General features: G+C 52.2%; 1 protein-coding gene across 6 annotated transcripts; it reads left to right on the top strand.

Annotated features, from left to right (window-relative positions):
- Positions 1–76: 76 nt before the first annotated feature.
- On the top strand, positions 77–9,709 carry CDK5RAP3 (CDK5 regulatory subunit associated protein 3). 6 transcript variants are annotated; one of them, XM_069543232.1, is made up of 15 exons: positions 237–370; positions 594–639; positions 1,012–1,079; positions 2,309–2,481; positions 2,761–2,861; positions 3,245–3,293; positions 3,959–4,137; positions 4,360–4,496; positions 4,676–4,820; positions 5,194–5,304; positions 5,825–5,903; positions 6,659–6,747; positions 8,544–8,749; positions 9,114–9,285; positions 9,377–9,709. In XM_069543232.1, exons 3-15 carry the CDS (start codon positions 1,054–1,056, stop codon positions 9,440–9,442), a joined length of 1,533 nt encoding a protein of 510 aa, XP_069399333.1. In that variant the 5' UTR covers positions 237–370; positions 594–639; positions 1,012–1,053; the 3' UTR covers positions 9,443–9,709. The 6 variants fall into 6 exon arrangements, 3 of the variants coding, with proteins under 3 accessions (XP_069399331.1, XP_069399333.1, XP_069399332.1); XM_069543231.1 differs by having other exon boundaries at positions 259–370; positions 1,012–1,075; positions 2,350–2,481; XR_011247120.1 differs by having other exon boundaries at positions 295–370; positions 1,012–1,075; positions 2,350–2,481; positions 9,050–9,285.
- Positions 9,710–13,651: the final 3,942 nt, after the last annotated feature.

Genomic DNA, 13,651 nt, shown 5'->3' with positions numbered 1-13,651 from the left:
TAATCTTTACGCAGAGGGCTCCGCGCCTGTCTGGCCGGGAGCGACTGGGATCAGCTCCAGGGCGCCGCCTGCTGCAGCCCTTTCCTGGCGCCCCGGCTCCTGCCAGGTCTTGAGCCCGCCTCGCGTCTCCCATTGGCTGGCTCCTCTTCTCCCGCCCTTCCCGGGCTCAGCCACTCGGAACCCCGGCGTGGGTGGGGCTTGAGGCCTGGGATGGAGCGCGCTTCCCGATTGGCTCTGAGGAAGGCGGTGACGTGGCCCGAGAAGACCCGTCTGTGCCTAACCCGAGGCTCAGCCAGAACAGCCCTGGATTAGTGGTAGGCGGGGCGTGTCCCGGTCGGAGGCCGGAAACGGAAGTGGAGGAAAGATGCAGGTGGGGGAACAGCAGCTGGGGAAATGGGGGGCTGCCCTGGGGCCCCTGGGCTGAGTTCAGCCGGTCCTTTCCTGACATGCTTCCTCAGGCTCTCTCCGGGGGCGCCCTCCCCGGCCCGTTGTGCTGGCCCCACAGGGTGGCGGTTGGGGCGATGAAGTGAGCGCGCGAGCGGCTTGTCAGCTCGCAGCACTCACGCACCTTTCCCCGCCGTGTTTCCCGCCAGGACCATCAGCACGTGCCCATCGACATCCAGACCAGCAAGCTACTCGGTAGGAGGGGCGCCCCCGCTCACCTAGCTGTCAAGGGGAGACCTGGCCCCCTGGCCCTCTGTCACCAACAGCGGACCCGCCGACCACTCGCTCTGTTCTGTGCTCCCATCTGTGGCTGGACCTGCCTCAGTAAAAGGAGCGGGAAGGAACCATGCATAGAGTCTATACTTGACCTGTGTTTTCTATTTAAACGTATATAACATGTTGTCAGTCATGTATTTTAGGGACAGAGGAGAGTTGAAGGCTTGCCTTAAAGATGATCAGCTGCTGAATGGCAGATCTGAAGTTAGAACCTAAGTCTGTCAGGTTCCAGTATTGTATTACGCTGGAAAAAAAAACTTTCTTCCTTTTTATTTTTTCCTTTGACTTTAGGAGGAAGAGGCACGTAGGTCCAGTTGAAAAGAAAACCTTTTAATGGCCAGACCATCTCCCTGCTGTCTGTATCGCGTCTATGTACCTCCTCTCTAGTTCAGAGCCAGGGAAGGGCCTCTTCACTCTGACCCCTCTAGGGCAGTGCACAGCTCCTGGATTTTTAAATGGTCTTTGAATTAATTGTTTTGATGCCAGTTGTGTCATTAAGATGACATCTGTTTGACTGTGTCGTCCCTTTGCTTCTACTTCTGTGACATCTACATAATTTTTGTTTTTGGAGATTTTAGTGGAGTGCAGCAATGGGGATATAACTGATAACTAGTGTGGGCTCCCAGCATTTGACCAGTTAGCAGATTTCTTAACAAGGGCAAGGTGGCCACTTAGTGGAGCGTCTTTAACTTCATTTTGGATTTGTCCCAGCTCTTCAGGACCTGTACACTCTTGATGTATATGCTTGTTATTGGTCCTGAAAAGGACTGGTAAAAACCCAACCATTTATTGAGGGTTTATTCTATACCAAGTGCTGTTTTATGGGCTTAACATTATGAAAATGAAGACCACTACAATTCATTGAGCCCTTGCCATGCGCCAGGCATGATGTTCAGTGTTCTACCGTTTGTACTCAGTATATTTATCATGCCCATTTTACATGTAGAGAAACTGAGGCACAGAGAGGTTGAGAGACTTGCCCAAGAAAGTTGGTAATTAGAACCAGGACCAGCTGACCACAAAGTCTAGGTCTTAGCTCTCTCCTATGAGGAAATGTACATAGCTCTCATCCACCTATACCCTCAACTGAAAACAGATCTGGCCCAGAATCCAGGAGATCAGTCACACTGGTATCCATGTGTGCAGGATGGTGCTTCGCTGATAAGAGTAGACCAGTGTTATTTAGTCCTTAGGGGCTTTGCAGTTGTTCATTCATCTGGTATTTGGTGTAACCGTCTTGTGTTTTTCATTGTCATGGTTAATCCCAGCCCTGAGAAAGTAGAAATTGAATGGCAGTAAGAAAGATATAATTATCCATGGAAGCAAAAATATCATGGAGAATTTAGAGTGGTCCAAAGTGTCACTTTGATGTCAGGACCAATTGAAAGCTTTCCTTTATCCTGTGTTGAGACAGTTACTTTATAAAGTCACATTGTGGATAAAGTTAGGTTGCTGGAATCTGTTTAGCCCCAAGCATCCCTTTGAGCCTGTCTTCATTCCCATCTTCCCGTGACCCCCACACCTTAACCAATATGAGTACAACTTTTAGCCAATGCCTTAGCATATTTCACTTGAATCAGTGATGCAGTTTTGGCCATGGGAATGCTATGATTTGGGTTTCTGCTATAGACTGGCTGGTAGATAGAAGGCACTGCAACCTGAAATGGCAGAGTCTAGTATTGACCATCCGAGAGAAGATCAATGCCGCCATCCAGGACATGCCAGAGAGCCAAGAGATCGCCCAGCTGCTCTCTGGATCCTGTGAGTGCTTCGGGGCTGCATTACTGGACCCCCGTCTTTCTTGGGGTGGTATAAATCTGCTGAGCTGTTCCTCTTTCTTTAGTCATAGGACTGACCTCTAAAGAAAGAGAGGCTTTTATTTGGGGTATAGAGGCTGGTTTATTTCAACACAAAATGATGAAGGGGAGAGCTGTGCCCTCTAAAGTTACTGGCATATACATGAGTCAGCCATATGCGGAGGCTGCAGTGGTGGGTTAGAGACTATTATTTCCAAAGTCTTTGTTTTTCTTTGCTTTCCAGACATTCACTACTTCCACTGCCTAAGAATTGTGGAGCTTCTCAAAGGCACTGAAGCCTCCACAAAAAATATTTTCGGCCGGTACTCTTCACAGCGAATGAAGGCAAGTATGGGTGACGGTGGTAACGCGCAGCTGGAGGCATCCAGTCCAGGGGGTCAGAGGCTGTCTGGTCTCGCTGAGGTTCCATTGGAGATGCCCCCGTGGAATATTTTCTCAGCTTTCTCTCTGTCCCCATAGTTTATGCCAAAAGTAGATCCTGAAAGTGGAAGTATCAGTCGCTCAGTTGTGTCCAACTCCTTGTGCCCCTACGCCTGGGTTTCCATTTGCTTTAGGAATCGCTTGTTGGCACCATACTCTTAAAGTGGGTGGTCCAGCCAGCATTATGAAGGAGGATGAGGATGCAGAGACTGGGAGAGTGTCCCCTGTTGGGCGATTGAGCTGGGATGTGGCTGCCCTCCTGGCTCACTTCCTGTTTCTTTTCTTAGGATTGGCAGGAGATCGTAGCCCTGTATGAGAAGGACAATACCTACCTAGGTAAGGGGCCCAACCTGGGAGTCCCAGTGTCCACGGGGAGGCTCCCTCCTCGAATTTTGAGACACTGGGCTTCTAGGAGGTACAGTTCATGTGGGGAGAGAGGCTGGTGTGTAGATATTTGTGAGGTGGGAAAATAAATTTCAATGAGTGTTGGGAGGAGGATGACTACCAGGCAGGTTGTGGGCATTTGGATGGGTGCTTATGGGTCTTCTGCCGGTCACCTCTTGATGACTAGCTCCCCCGGCAACCCTCTGCTCCACTGGGCAGAAGAGGCACAGGCTGACCTGGGGCCTGTATCAAGTGCCTGAGAGAATAACTAAAAGGCTGACTGTAGTTTGGGTTGTATTTGCTAACAGTGTAAATAATTATAATAGCTAATATTGACCAAATATTAATACTTACTAAATGCAAGGAATTATACTTGAGTTTTATATGAATTCTCTTAATTCTCATGATAAATATTACTACCTCTGTTTTATAGTTGAGGACTGGATTGGAGAGGTTAAATGACTGTCCTCGGTTCCACAGCCAGGAAGGGGAGGAGCTGGGAGGTCAACCCCCATGCTCTTAGCCACCAGGCCAGGGTATATTTGCACATGTCCTTGGGGCGTGCCTGCCTTAGGTCTGGGGGTCTGGAGTGAACTTCCTGCGCCCATCTTTCTCAGTGGAACTCTCCAGCCTCCTGGTTCGGAACGTCAACTATGAGATCCCCTCCCTGAAGAAGCAGATCACCAAGTGCCAGCAGCTGCAGCAAGAATACAGCCGCAAGGAGGAAGAGGGCCAGGCGGGGGCTGCCGAGATGAGGGAGCAGTTCCACCACTCGTGCAAGCAGTACGGCATCACGGTGAGCAGGCCAGGTTTCCCGCGGCGGGGGACACATGCCTGGGGCCTGGCTGTCTTCCTGGGCCCGGTGCCTTTGCTTCTGGGGAGGGCTTTCCTTCTCTGCTGGTTGGGCCCTTCTTGAGCCAGTTTCTTGCCCATCTTTAGTCTTCAGACATTTTCTTTAGTCCACTGGACTCCACTTCCCACCACTTCTGTCTAAGCCCACCTCGTGGATCCTCTCTAGGGGGACAATGTCCAAAGAGAACTACTGGCCCTGGTGAAGGACCTACCAAGTCAGCTGGCCGAGATCGGGGCGGCGGCCCAGACCCTGGGCGAAGCCATTGACCTGTACCAGGCCTGTGTGGGGTTTGTGTGTGAAAGGTATTGAGGGCCCTGGCTTCTCCCCAGTGGAGGAGGGGCGGGGACCATTGAGCTACTTCCCCAACTGAGCTCTCTTCTCCACTTGTGCTTTCCCCTCGTGGCACTTGAGTGCCAGGCCCAGCAGTGGGCCTGGCCTCACAAGTGGGCAGCAGGAGGGTCAGTGGCATGCTCCATTGCAGCCCCACAGAGCAGGTGCTGCCGATGCTGCGGTTTGTGCAGACGCGGGGGAACTGCACGGTGTATGAGTGGAGAACAGGCACGGAGCCCTCGGCAGTGGAGAGGCCGCACCTTGAGGAGCCCCCTGAGCAGGTGGAAGAAGACGCGGTAAGACAGGCCGAGTGAGAGCCGCTTCCTCCCCTCAAGCATTGTTCAGTCCTCCTCAGTCCCCTTTGAACTCAGAGTCCGGAGGGAAGAAAGGGGTGTTCCTGTGAGTGGCAGGGCCCAGAAGGCCCTACTCCTTTTTTCTGGCTTTCTGGAGACCGCAGGGTAGATGAGTGCTGAAGAGGCCCAGGAGGCTGGTCAGCTTTGAACTGGGAGCCCTTCAGTCCCCTGAGCTCTCTGAAGACAGACTCTCCTTTGGGAAGCTTGGAGGCCATTGTTTGAACAGTGTGCCGTTGTTTCCCTCTGAGACTTAGAAGAAGGCAGGCCCCTTTTTCTCACCCATCTTCTTTGAACTAACACTTTTTTTCCCTTCTAGATTGACTGGGGTGACTTTGGGTTGGAGGTGGCATCTGAAGGGGCTGACTCTGGCATCTCTGCCCAGACTGCTGGAATTGACTGGGGTATCTCCCTGGAATCGGATTCAAAGGTTGGGATGCTCTCTCAGTCCATCTCTCTTGAGGACTTTCTGTGATTGCTGTTTTGGTGATACGAAACATGTTGGGAATTTCCTAGTGGTCCAGTGGTTAAGACTCCGTGCTTCCACTGCAGGGGGCAAGGGTTCAATCCCCGGTCAGGGAACTGAGATCCCGGGTCCCTTTCAGTGTGGCCAAAGGAAAAAAAAAGTTTTCTCTCTTTCTCTTCAAAGACATCACTTGAAGTTCACAGCTCTTGGACCACATATAGTTTGGGAGGAGGTAGAGTTTCCAAAGTGACATGTTGGAGTTTTGATCTCTTTCTCTTGGTGTTTGGGGCAGGTGTAGGGCTATAGGCAGGTGTTACCTATATGCATGGGCCCACACTGCCATCTTTGCCACTTCCATCAGGGCTGGAGGTCCTTCATACAGTTGAAATGTGCATCATTGGGCTTATTGAGGGCTTTAGTTTATCCTGGTTGCCTTTGCTGGGAGTTCTCCCAACAGTGCAGGGGTTCTTTGCTCTCCACCCAGGAAGCTGGGGGTGATGAGATAGACTGGGGAGACGATGCCACTGCTCTGCAGATCACCGTGCTGGAAGCCGGAACCCAGGGTGAGTGTGTTGCTCCCTGCAACCCTGGCAGAGGGTACCCCTGTGTCTCTAGAAGCAAAGAAAAAGTACACTGCCAAGACTGCTTCTCATACAGTTACCTGTTTTTTGTTTTTTGTTTTTTTTCAAAATCTTGTTGATGATGTGAGTGTAGTGGACCTGTTTTTTGTTTTTTTTTTTTTTTCAAAATCTTGTTGATGATGTGAGTGTAGTGGATAGAGAAGAGTTCTTAAAATGAAGCCTAGAAACTCTCAATGCTTTGGATATTGAATGTGGGTCAGCCTTTGTCTGGGATGTTCCGAGAGGGCTGACAGGCTCTGAAGCCTGACCTGGCCCCCCTTCCCCACAAGTGGAGAGGCTGTGACTGTGATCTGAGCCACTAGAGGGCAGTGCAGGATGAGAGTTGATGCCCACCAAAGTGAAGGAACTCTTGGTTCTTTGGAACTCAGCTTTGTGGTCTTCCTCACAGACTGCAGTTGGCTCTTGGTGCCTGGTTAGGGCTGCAACAAATGGGAAAGGGTGAAGGAACTCTTGGTTCTTTGGAACTCAGCTCTGTGGTCTTCCTCACAGACTGTAGTTGGCTCTTGGTGCCTGATTAGGGCTGTGACAAATGGGAAAGGGTGACCCTTCCTTCTTGGGTTGGAACAGGAAGTGGCTTTAATGCAGTGTCTGTGACCATATTAATGCACCAGGACTTCTCAAACCGATGGTCTTGCCTAGTCTTTAACCACTTTATCACTTCTCTCTCTTCCTGGCAGCTCCCGAAGGTGTTGCCAGGGGCCCGGATGCTCTGACACTTCTTGAATACCCCGAGACCCGGAATCAGTTCATTGATGAGCTCATGGAGGTACTTTTGTCTCTGGATGTTGTGCGGGGAGGCCTGGCACCAGCATAGGCGGTATTGCTCTAGACGCCTGACCTGCCCTTCCTGTTTGTGTAAAGGATGCTGAGTGCTTTCAGTGTTCCAGAGCAGGGGTGCTCCCATTCACTCTGGAGCATTAGGATGCTTCCCATTCATTCCATTCATTCAACGGACTTCCCCAGTGGTTCAGTGATAAAGAACCCACCTGCCATGCAGGAGCTGCAGGAGACATGGGTTTGATCCCTGAGTCGGGACGATCCCTTGGAGGAGGGTATGACAACCCACTCCAGTATTCTTGCCAGAGAATCCCATGGACAGAGGAGCCTGGCTACAGCCCATAGGGTCGCAAAGAGTTGGACACAACTGAAGCGACTGAGCACGTCTTCACTCAACAGTGTTTATCATCCTTCCTAAACCCCTGGCACTGTCTGAGGAGACGAGCAGAAAACAAGGCAGCATCCTTGACCTCACGGAGCTTGTAGTCTAGTGGGGAGCGCTGGCGAGAAACGAGGCAAACAAGTGAAATACGCAGCATGTTAGGTGTTAACACAGTGCCATGCAGAAGGAGAGCTGGAATGGGAGAGGGGACTGCTGGGAAGGCCTGTTTTTATGTTAGTGGTCAAGAAGGCCTTATTGCAAAGGTGACCAGTAAGTCAAAACCTGCAGGGGTTGCAGAGAGAGCCACGCCCACGTCCGGCAGAAGAGCCTTCCAGGCAGGGGGAGCAACACAGAAGCTTGGAGGCAGAAGTGTGTCCTGCACAAGTGATGAGCAAGGAGGCCAAGCAGGGGAGCTGGGGGAGTAGAAGAGCTCAGAAAGCTGAAGGGAACTGGGAGCTGTTGGGGCTTTGGAGCAATTTTTGTTTCATGTCATCTCTGTGGCTGAGGTGTCTGGCAGCCCACAGTAAGAAGCTGTTCTTGGACCTTCTTTGTGGTACTGGGGAGCTGGGGGCCTGTCTTTGTTGATTTCTGAGTCTGTCCACTTCTCAGGCCTGCTGGCAGGGGAAGGCCTCCTAGAAGGTCTTGTCCTCACCAGTCTAGGTCAGGTTTCCATGGCTGAATAAAAGTGACAAGACATGTGACTGGTTCTCAGATTCTGCCTAGCCTTTTGTTAATCTAGGGCTTCTCAAACATAGACTCCTGTTCCCTGAATCTCATTTTTCCCATGGAGAGAAAATACCTTCATTCAGCAGAGAGAACCCCTTGAATTCTCTGCTTCGTAGTTATGTGATCCATAGCCTGAGAGGAGGAGGAGGTGGTCCTGGGTTAGGTAAGGCCTGAGGCAGCAATGAGGGGCTGAAAGGTGATGGTGGAGGCTGCCCCAGACTCCCACCTTAGAGTTGGTGAGTTTCTAGCAATAAAAATGCTCAGAGGACATACCTGCTCCTCTGTTGTTCAGGCACTAGGTGCGTGTTAGTCGCTCAGTCGCGTCTGACTCTCTGTGACCCCATGGCCCGTAGCCCACCAGGCTCCTCTGTCCATGGAATTCAGAATACTGGAGTGGGCTGCCATTCCCTTCTCCAGGTGATCTTCCTGACCCAGGGATTGAACGTGGGTCTCCTGCATTGCAGGCAGAGGCTTTACAGTCTGAGCCACCAGGGAAGCCCCGTTCATTTGCTAAGTCGTGTCCAGCTCTATTTGACACCATGGACTATACCACACTGGGCAGTCCCCTACTATGCCTCCTCCAGCCAACCCTTACTTTTTTCTTTATTTAGAGCAGGCTGAGGGCCTAGCTTCTGAGTGCTTTTCTCAGTTTGAACCAAATCCTCTTGTGTCCTCAGCTCGAAATCTTCTTGTCCCAGAGAGCAGTGGAGATGAGTGAGGAGGCAGACATCCTGTCTGTGAGCCAGTTCCAGCTGGCTCCAGCCATCCTGCAGGGCCAGACCAAGGCAAAGATGGTCGCCATGGTGTCGGCACTGCAGGATCTGATTGGCCGGCTCACCAGTCTTCGAATGCAGCACCTGTTTATGATCCTGGCCTCACCAAGGTCTGGCTTTCCCCTTGCTGTTGGGCTGTTCCTGGGCATGTTGCAGGGCGCTGCCATCTTGGGCGGCCCCGCCTCCTTGTTTCCTCCTCTCTGTGACCCCTTGGACCTCATCCCTGCCTCCCATAACTGCACCACCCCAACTAGGGTTGGGGGTTCTCTTTGGGGCAAGATGGGGTGGCTTGACATATGCAGGCACAATCTGCCTCCTGCGTAGGATAGGGAAGTGGGAGTGGCATTCCATACAAGGAAGGACTGACGGATGTGGAGGCTGAGCGGCCGACAGAGACTGCCCTGTTCCAGCAGTTGAATGGGGACACCCAGGCTGTCCAGAGACACCGAACGCTTACATGAATGCCCTGCCCAGGTATGTTGACCGAGTGACTGAGCTCCTCCAGCAGAAGCTGAAGCAGTCCCAGCTGCTGGCTTTGAAGAAAGAACTGATGGTGCAGAAGCAACAGGAAGCCCTCCAGGAGCAGGCGGTTCTGGAGCCCAAGCTGGATCTGCTGCTGGAGAAGACAAAGGAGCTGCAGAAGCTGGTGAGAGCAGAGAGGCAAAGCTGCCCAGTTTGCGCAGAACGAGGCCCCTTTGCCTTCTGCCTCCCGCCCACCCGGTGTCACTGTCTTTCAGATTGAAGCTGACATTTCCAAGAGGTACAATGGGCGCCCCGTGAACCTGATGGGAACCTCGCTGTGACCTACTGCCGTTGTTCCTGTCCATCTTCTCAGCGTTCAGGATGGAGGAGGGACAGCACGGGGCCCTTCCTGGTGAGAGACTAAGCCAACTGGAAGATGGAAGGCCCCGGATGGAACTGTCACCCGGAGGGTGATCTCAGCGCTCTCTGTACTCTCTGCAGGAGGCTGTCTTGATGGTCCTTCAGCCCCTCAGCCTCAAATCACAGCTTCTGCTCCTTCTTGTTAATGTAGTTGGACTTTAATAAAAGAGAGACATTCTTATTCCCTACTGACAGTGCCCGTCTCTGGGCCTGGGGTTGAGACTGTATACCCACTTGCATGGGGTTCTTGATTCTGTGAGGTACCAGGCTGGGGACTTTTCCTCTTTGCCTCTGGTGGCAGGGAGGCCCCACAGATTAGTATCTACAGTTCAGCAAGGGGCTCTGGGGTAGCTGAGTCAGCCGGGGCCCTTTCTCTCCACGGCCAGGCCCAGACTGCCCCACTCAGGCCAGAAGCCCAAGGGGAGCAGTCAGGTGGCAGCCTTGTTGGAGCCAGCAAAGCTGTATTTTCCTTTTAATCACAGCTTACCTCCAGGCAGAGGGAAGATGCGGTTTGGGAAGGAAGGGTCTGATCAACAAGGTGGAGACAGGAGTTGTCACCTTCGCTAGCTGCCTGTCTACTTCCCACCCATAACTGCCTGCTCTGTGATTGGGTACAGCCCACCCCAGGCCAGCACCCCTCTCCCTGGCCACCTACCCATCCCCATTTCCCAGGAAGGGTAGGGGTTGGGGGTGGCCAGCAATTCGATTTTAATTTCATAGCAGAGCAGTTGATTCATGGCTCTTTGTCGCTGGCGTTGACTCCCGTAATGACTTTCCATCAAAATGAAAAGTGGAGTGACACCACTCATTATTCCTGCTGCTTGTTATCTCAGTTCTGGGGAGGGCCGCCCCCTCCCTGCTGCCTTTCAGCCGTCCTGGACAGTGAGTGATGGCCCCTATTAATCACCGACCCCGCGGACTCCGGCGGACACACGCTATCCAGAGGAGAGAGAGATAAGGCCGCATGAACTGCTCGAAGCCGCTCCTATCAATTAATGTCAGCCCATCGCTTCCCCCCAATCTTTGCCTGTTCACCTCCTTTTGGGGGGATTGGAAGTCTAGGAATTGAAAAAGGAAAGACATTGGTGTGGAATGTCGAGGTACAACTGTCCTTGGAATAGAAGGGCTCTGGGGCCTGAGCGGGTGTGTCCCACCCTCAGGCGCTGTGAAGCCTCGGCTGGGGAGCTGCCTGCGGCTCTGGGGTCCTTTCTCTCTGAGAGCGTGTCGGCTACCTCCTGCCCCACCTGTTTGGCTGTTGGCTCCACTGGCCTGACCTACCCCTTGCGGCCGCCATCAGCTCGCTGAGCCATGCTACCCTTGCCCGCTCTGATGTCCCTCGTCCAGTCACCAGTTGTCACACAGGCTCTTTGCTCACAGGCACTGGGCTTTGGGGAGAACCCTGTGGTCATGTGACCACGGCAGGCTGGGTTCAGGCCTCCTAAGCTCTTGCTCCTGCCCTCGGGCGCACCTCGCTGGCCTTCTCCACCCTGCCTGGGGCCAATAGGGGATGTTGGATGTGCTATTTGGCTGCAGGAGACAAGAAGTGGGTTTAATAGGTTTTCTCAGCAGATTTTTGTCACCTTGGTAAGCAGTGTGGCTAAGAGACTTCTCTCAGGGGGTACTGGGCCCATTTCACTGCTTATCTGTTGAAATCAAGGCCCATCTAGCTGTAGGTTCATGTAACTGATTTCTTAACCATATCGTTGGGTTTGTTCTCCAGAGCCTCTAGCCCTATTTGCCTGTGACCCTGTGCTTTGCTTCCTGGGTCCTACTTTCCCCAACCACCCAATGGCATTGAAGAGCCCACCTGGCTGTTTGACCCCGCAGAAGGGCAGCTCTGTGTCTTTCCAATCTGCTCCCAGATTTCCCGGAGCATCACTCTGATTGCATTTAGCTTCCTGCCTGTTCATCTCAGAGGTGGTTGTGAGGATTAAATGAGTTAACATCTGCAGAGCTCTTAAAACAGTGCCTGGCACAGCCTATGTGCTTGCTGGACATATGTGAGCTCTTATTTTGGGTTTCTGAAACAATGTTAAGAATGCTTCCTCCTGTCCTAACTTCCTTCTTTGAAGCGGGGTGGGGCGGGTGGCGGGGGGGCGGGCAAAGAGGCTCCTTGGGGAGCTTGAAGACCAAGTTCTGAGCAGTCAGGTTTCTGGAACTCCCAAAACAACATTCAGGCAGAGAGAGGAGATGGGCCCAGATTACACTCTTGGAATCTTTCGTTGGATGAGAGTTATGTTGCCAAGAGCATTCTACTTTTCTGTTTGCTTTTATGCCACCTCTTTGCAGAGAAGATTTAAGGTGCTCACTGCTTAGCTAAGACATGTCATTACCGGCCTCAGATAAGGAAAACATCACCTTTCCAAAATCCTTTCACCCAGGCAAATCCCGGCATTGTCAAGCCCGCTCACCATGACTCTGTTCAGGTGAAGCCTTTCTTCCCGCATAGACTCTGTCCTTTCCAAGTCTGGTTCTCAAAGTGTAGGATCCCTTTGCTCTGCAGCGCGTGATGGCCGACCATGAAGGTGGGTTAAGTAGAGTGCTAATGATGGCTCCTCTGGGTTCCAGCCACTCAACTAAGGGCTTGACAGGGAGATAGGTCCTATACATCCAGAACTACTGTCCCAGGGCCTGTGTGGGGCAGGGGTTCTCTGTATCATTCAGACCAAAATCTCACTCTGAGTATGATCTGCTCTAGGGGAGCAGGAGCTAATTCTGCCTGGTTGTGTCCGTCTCCCTTGTTAATTCCCCAGGTGTTCCTTACAGTTTCTCCCCTAAAAACATGGATCCTGCAGCTCTCCCTGCTTTTTCATTTACACTTGCCTGTACTGTTACTAAGTTCTATTTCATCTTCCCCCACACCCTACCCCTGCCTGGGCCGCCACCACCAGATCTTAGTTCCCCAACCAGGGTCTTGGCCCTCAGCAGTGAAAGCACAGAGTCCTAACCCCTGGACCACCAGGGAATTCCTGCTTCATCCTTTAATTGCCATGTGTTTATTTTCCTCTCCCCACTACTCCAAACACGTACATGAATGCGCACACACACAATCTAATAACAGTAACCGTGGTGATGGGCATCTTCTCTAGAGCTAGACTGTCCAGGTAAAATCCCAGCTCCACTCTTGCCGCCTGTGTGGTCTTGGGTGAGTCCCTGGACCTCTCTGCACCTCATTTTTTCACCAGTGAAATGACAAAAGAAGACACCCTCGAGGTGGATAGCTGTGGTGAGTATGGGCAGCACCCCAGAGGGTACCTGGTGCAGAAAGACTGCTGGCAGCTTGTGAGGGGTGGTGGATGCAAACATCCTGGACTTAGGTTAGAAACTTCCATTCAGGTCCCGGTTCCATATGTCCTGGATATTCCAACACATCCCAAACCACCCCCATCAGCATCCGCATCCCACCCTGCGTCCCTCTCTTATCTCCTATCTCTGTTCTATCAACAGGCTCTTGGCTCTGCTGGTTCACCTCCAATCCACCTTTGCTGTGTGCTTTGTTGACCTAATGATTTCCCTACTTAGAAACTCGGATGCCCCCTCAGCTCCCCAGACTCCTAGTGTCACAGGGTAGCCCTTGACATCCATGTTCACCTGCCTTTCCAGGCTGGGTATCCACTGAAGATACCAAACCCATATATGTCCCCAGACCCCTTCTGGGGTCCTTTTAGCCCTCCTTTTAGACCCACACTAGCTGGTGAGACCCACACTCATTTCCAGTTCCCAGGCAGAATACTGCAGCATCCCTGATGCTGTCTGTAGATGTCCTGAATTCAGGGAGCATCTCTCGACTATGACTGCCTTCCCATGGGCTGAGCCCCAAACGGAACTGCTTAAGAGCAGGGCCTGACTTTCGCTCATTTTTGCCTGCTTCCCTTTTGTGCCCTCCCCTTTGGAATCTCATGGGCTTCCCTGGTGGCTCAGATAGTAAAGAATCTGCCTGCAGTACAGGAGACCTGGGTTCGATTCCTGGGTCAGGAAGATCCCCTGGAGGAGAAAATGGCAACCTACTCCAGGATTTTTGCCTGGAAAATCCCACAGAGGAGCCTGCAGGCTGCAAACTGTGGTGTCATAAAGAGTCGGACACAACTGAGTGAGCACGCACGCTTTGGAATCTCAAACTTAACTTCTCT

The sequence above is a fragment of the Ovis canadensis genome, chromosome 11 (genome assembly GCF_042477335.2).
Source record: "Ovis canadensis isolate MfBH-ARS-UI-01 breed Bighorn chromosome 11, ARS-UI_OviCan_v2, whole genome shotgun sequence".
NCBI lineage: Eukaryota > Metazoa > Chordata > Mammalia > Artiodactyla > Bovidae > Ovis > Ovis canadensis.
This window is presented reverse-complemented; position numbering and strand designations above follow the sequence as displayed.

Coding starts and splice junctions, on each gene's coding strand:
- CDK5RAP3 (XM_069543232.1), top strand. CDS start 1,054: ATGGCCAGACCATCTCCCTGCTGTCT. Junction 4,138..4,359: donor GCAAGCAGTACGGCATCACG/GTGAGCAGGCCA, acceptor GATCCTCTCTAG/GGGGACAATGTCCAAAGAGA. Junction 4,497..4,675: donor GTGGGGTTTGTGTGTGAAAG/GTATTGAGGGCC, acceptor GCTCCATTGCAG/CCCCACAGAGCAGGTGCTGC.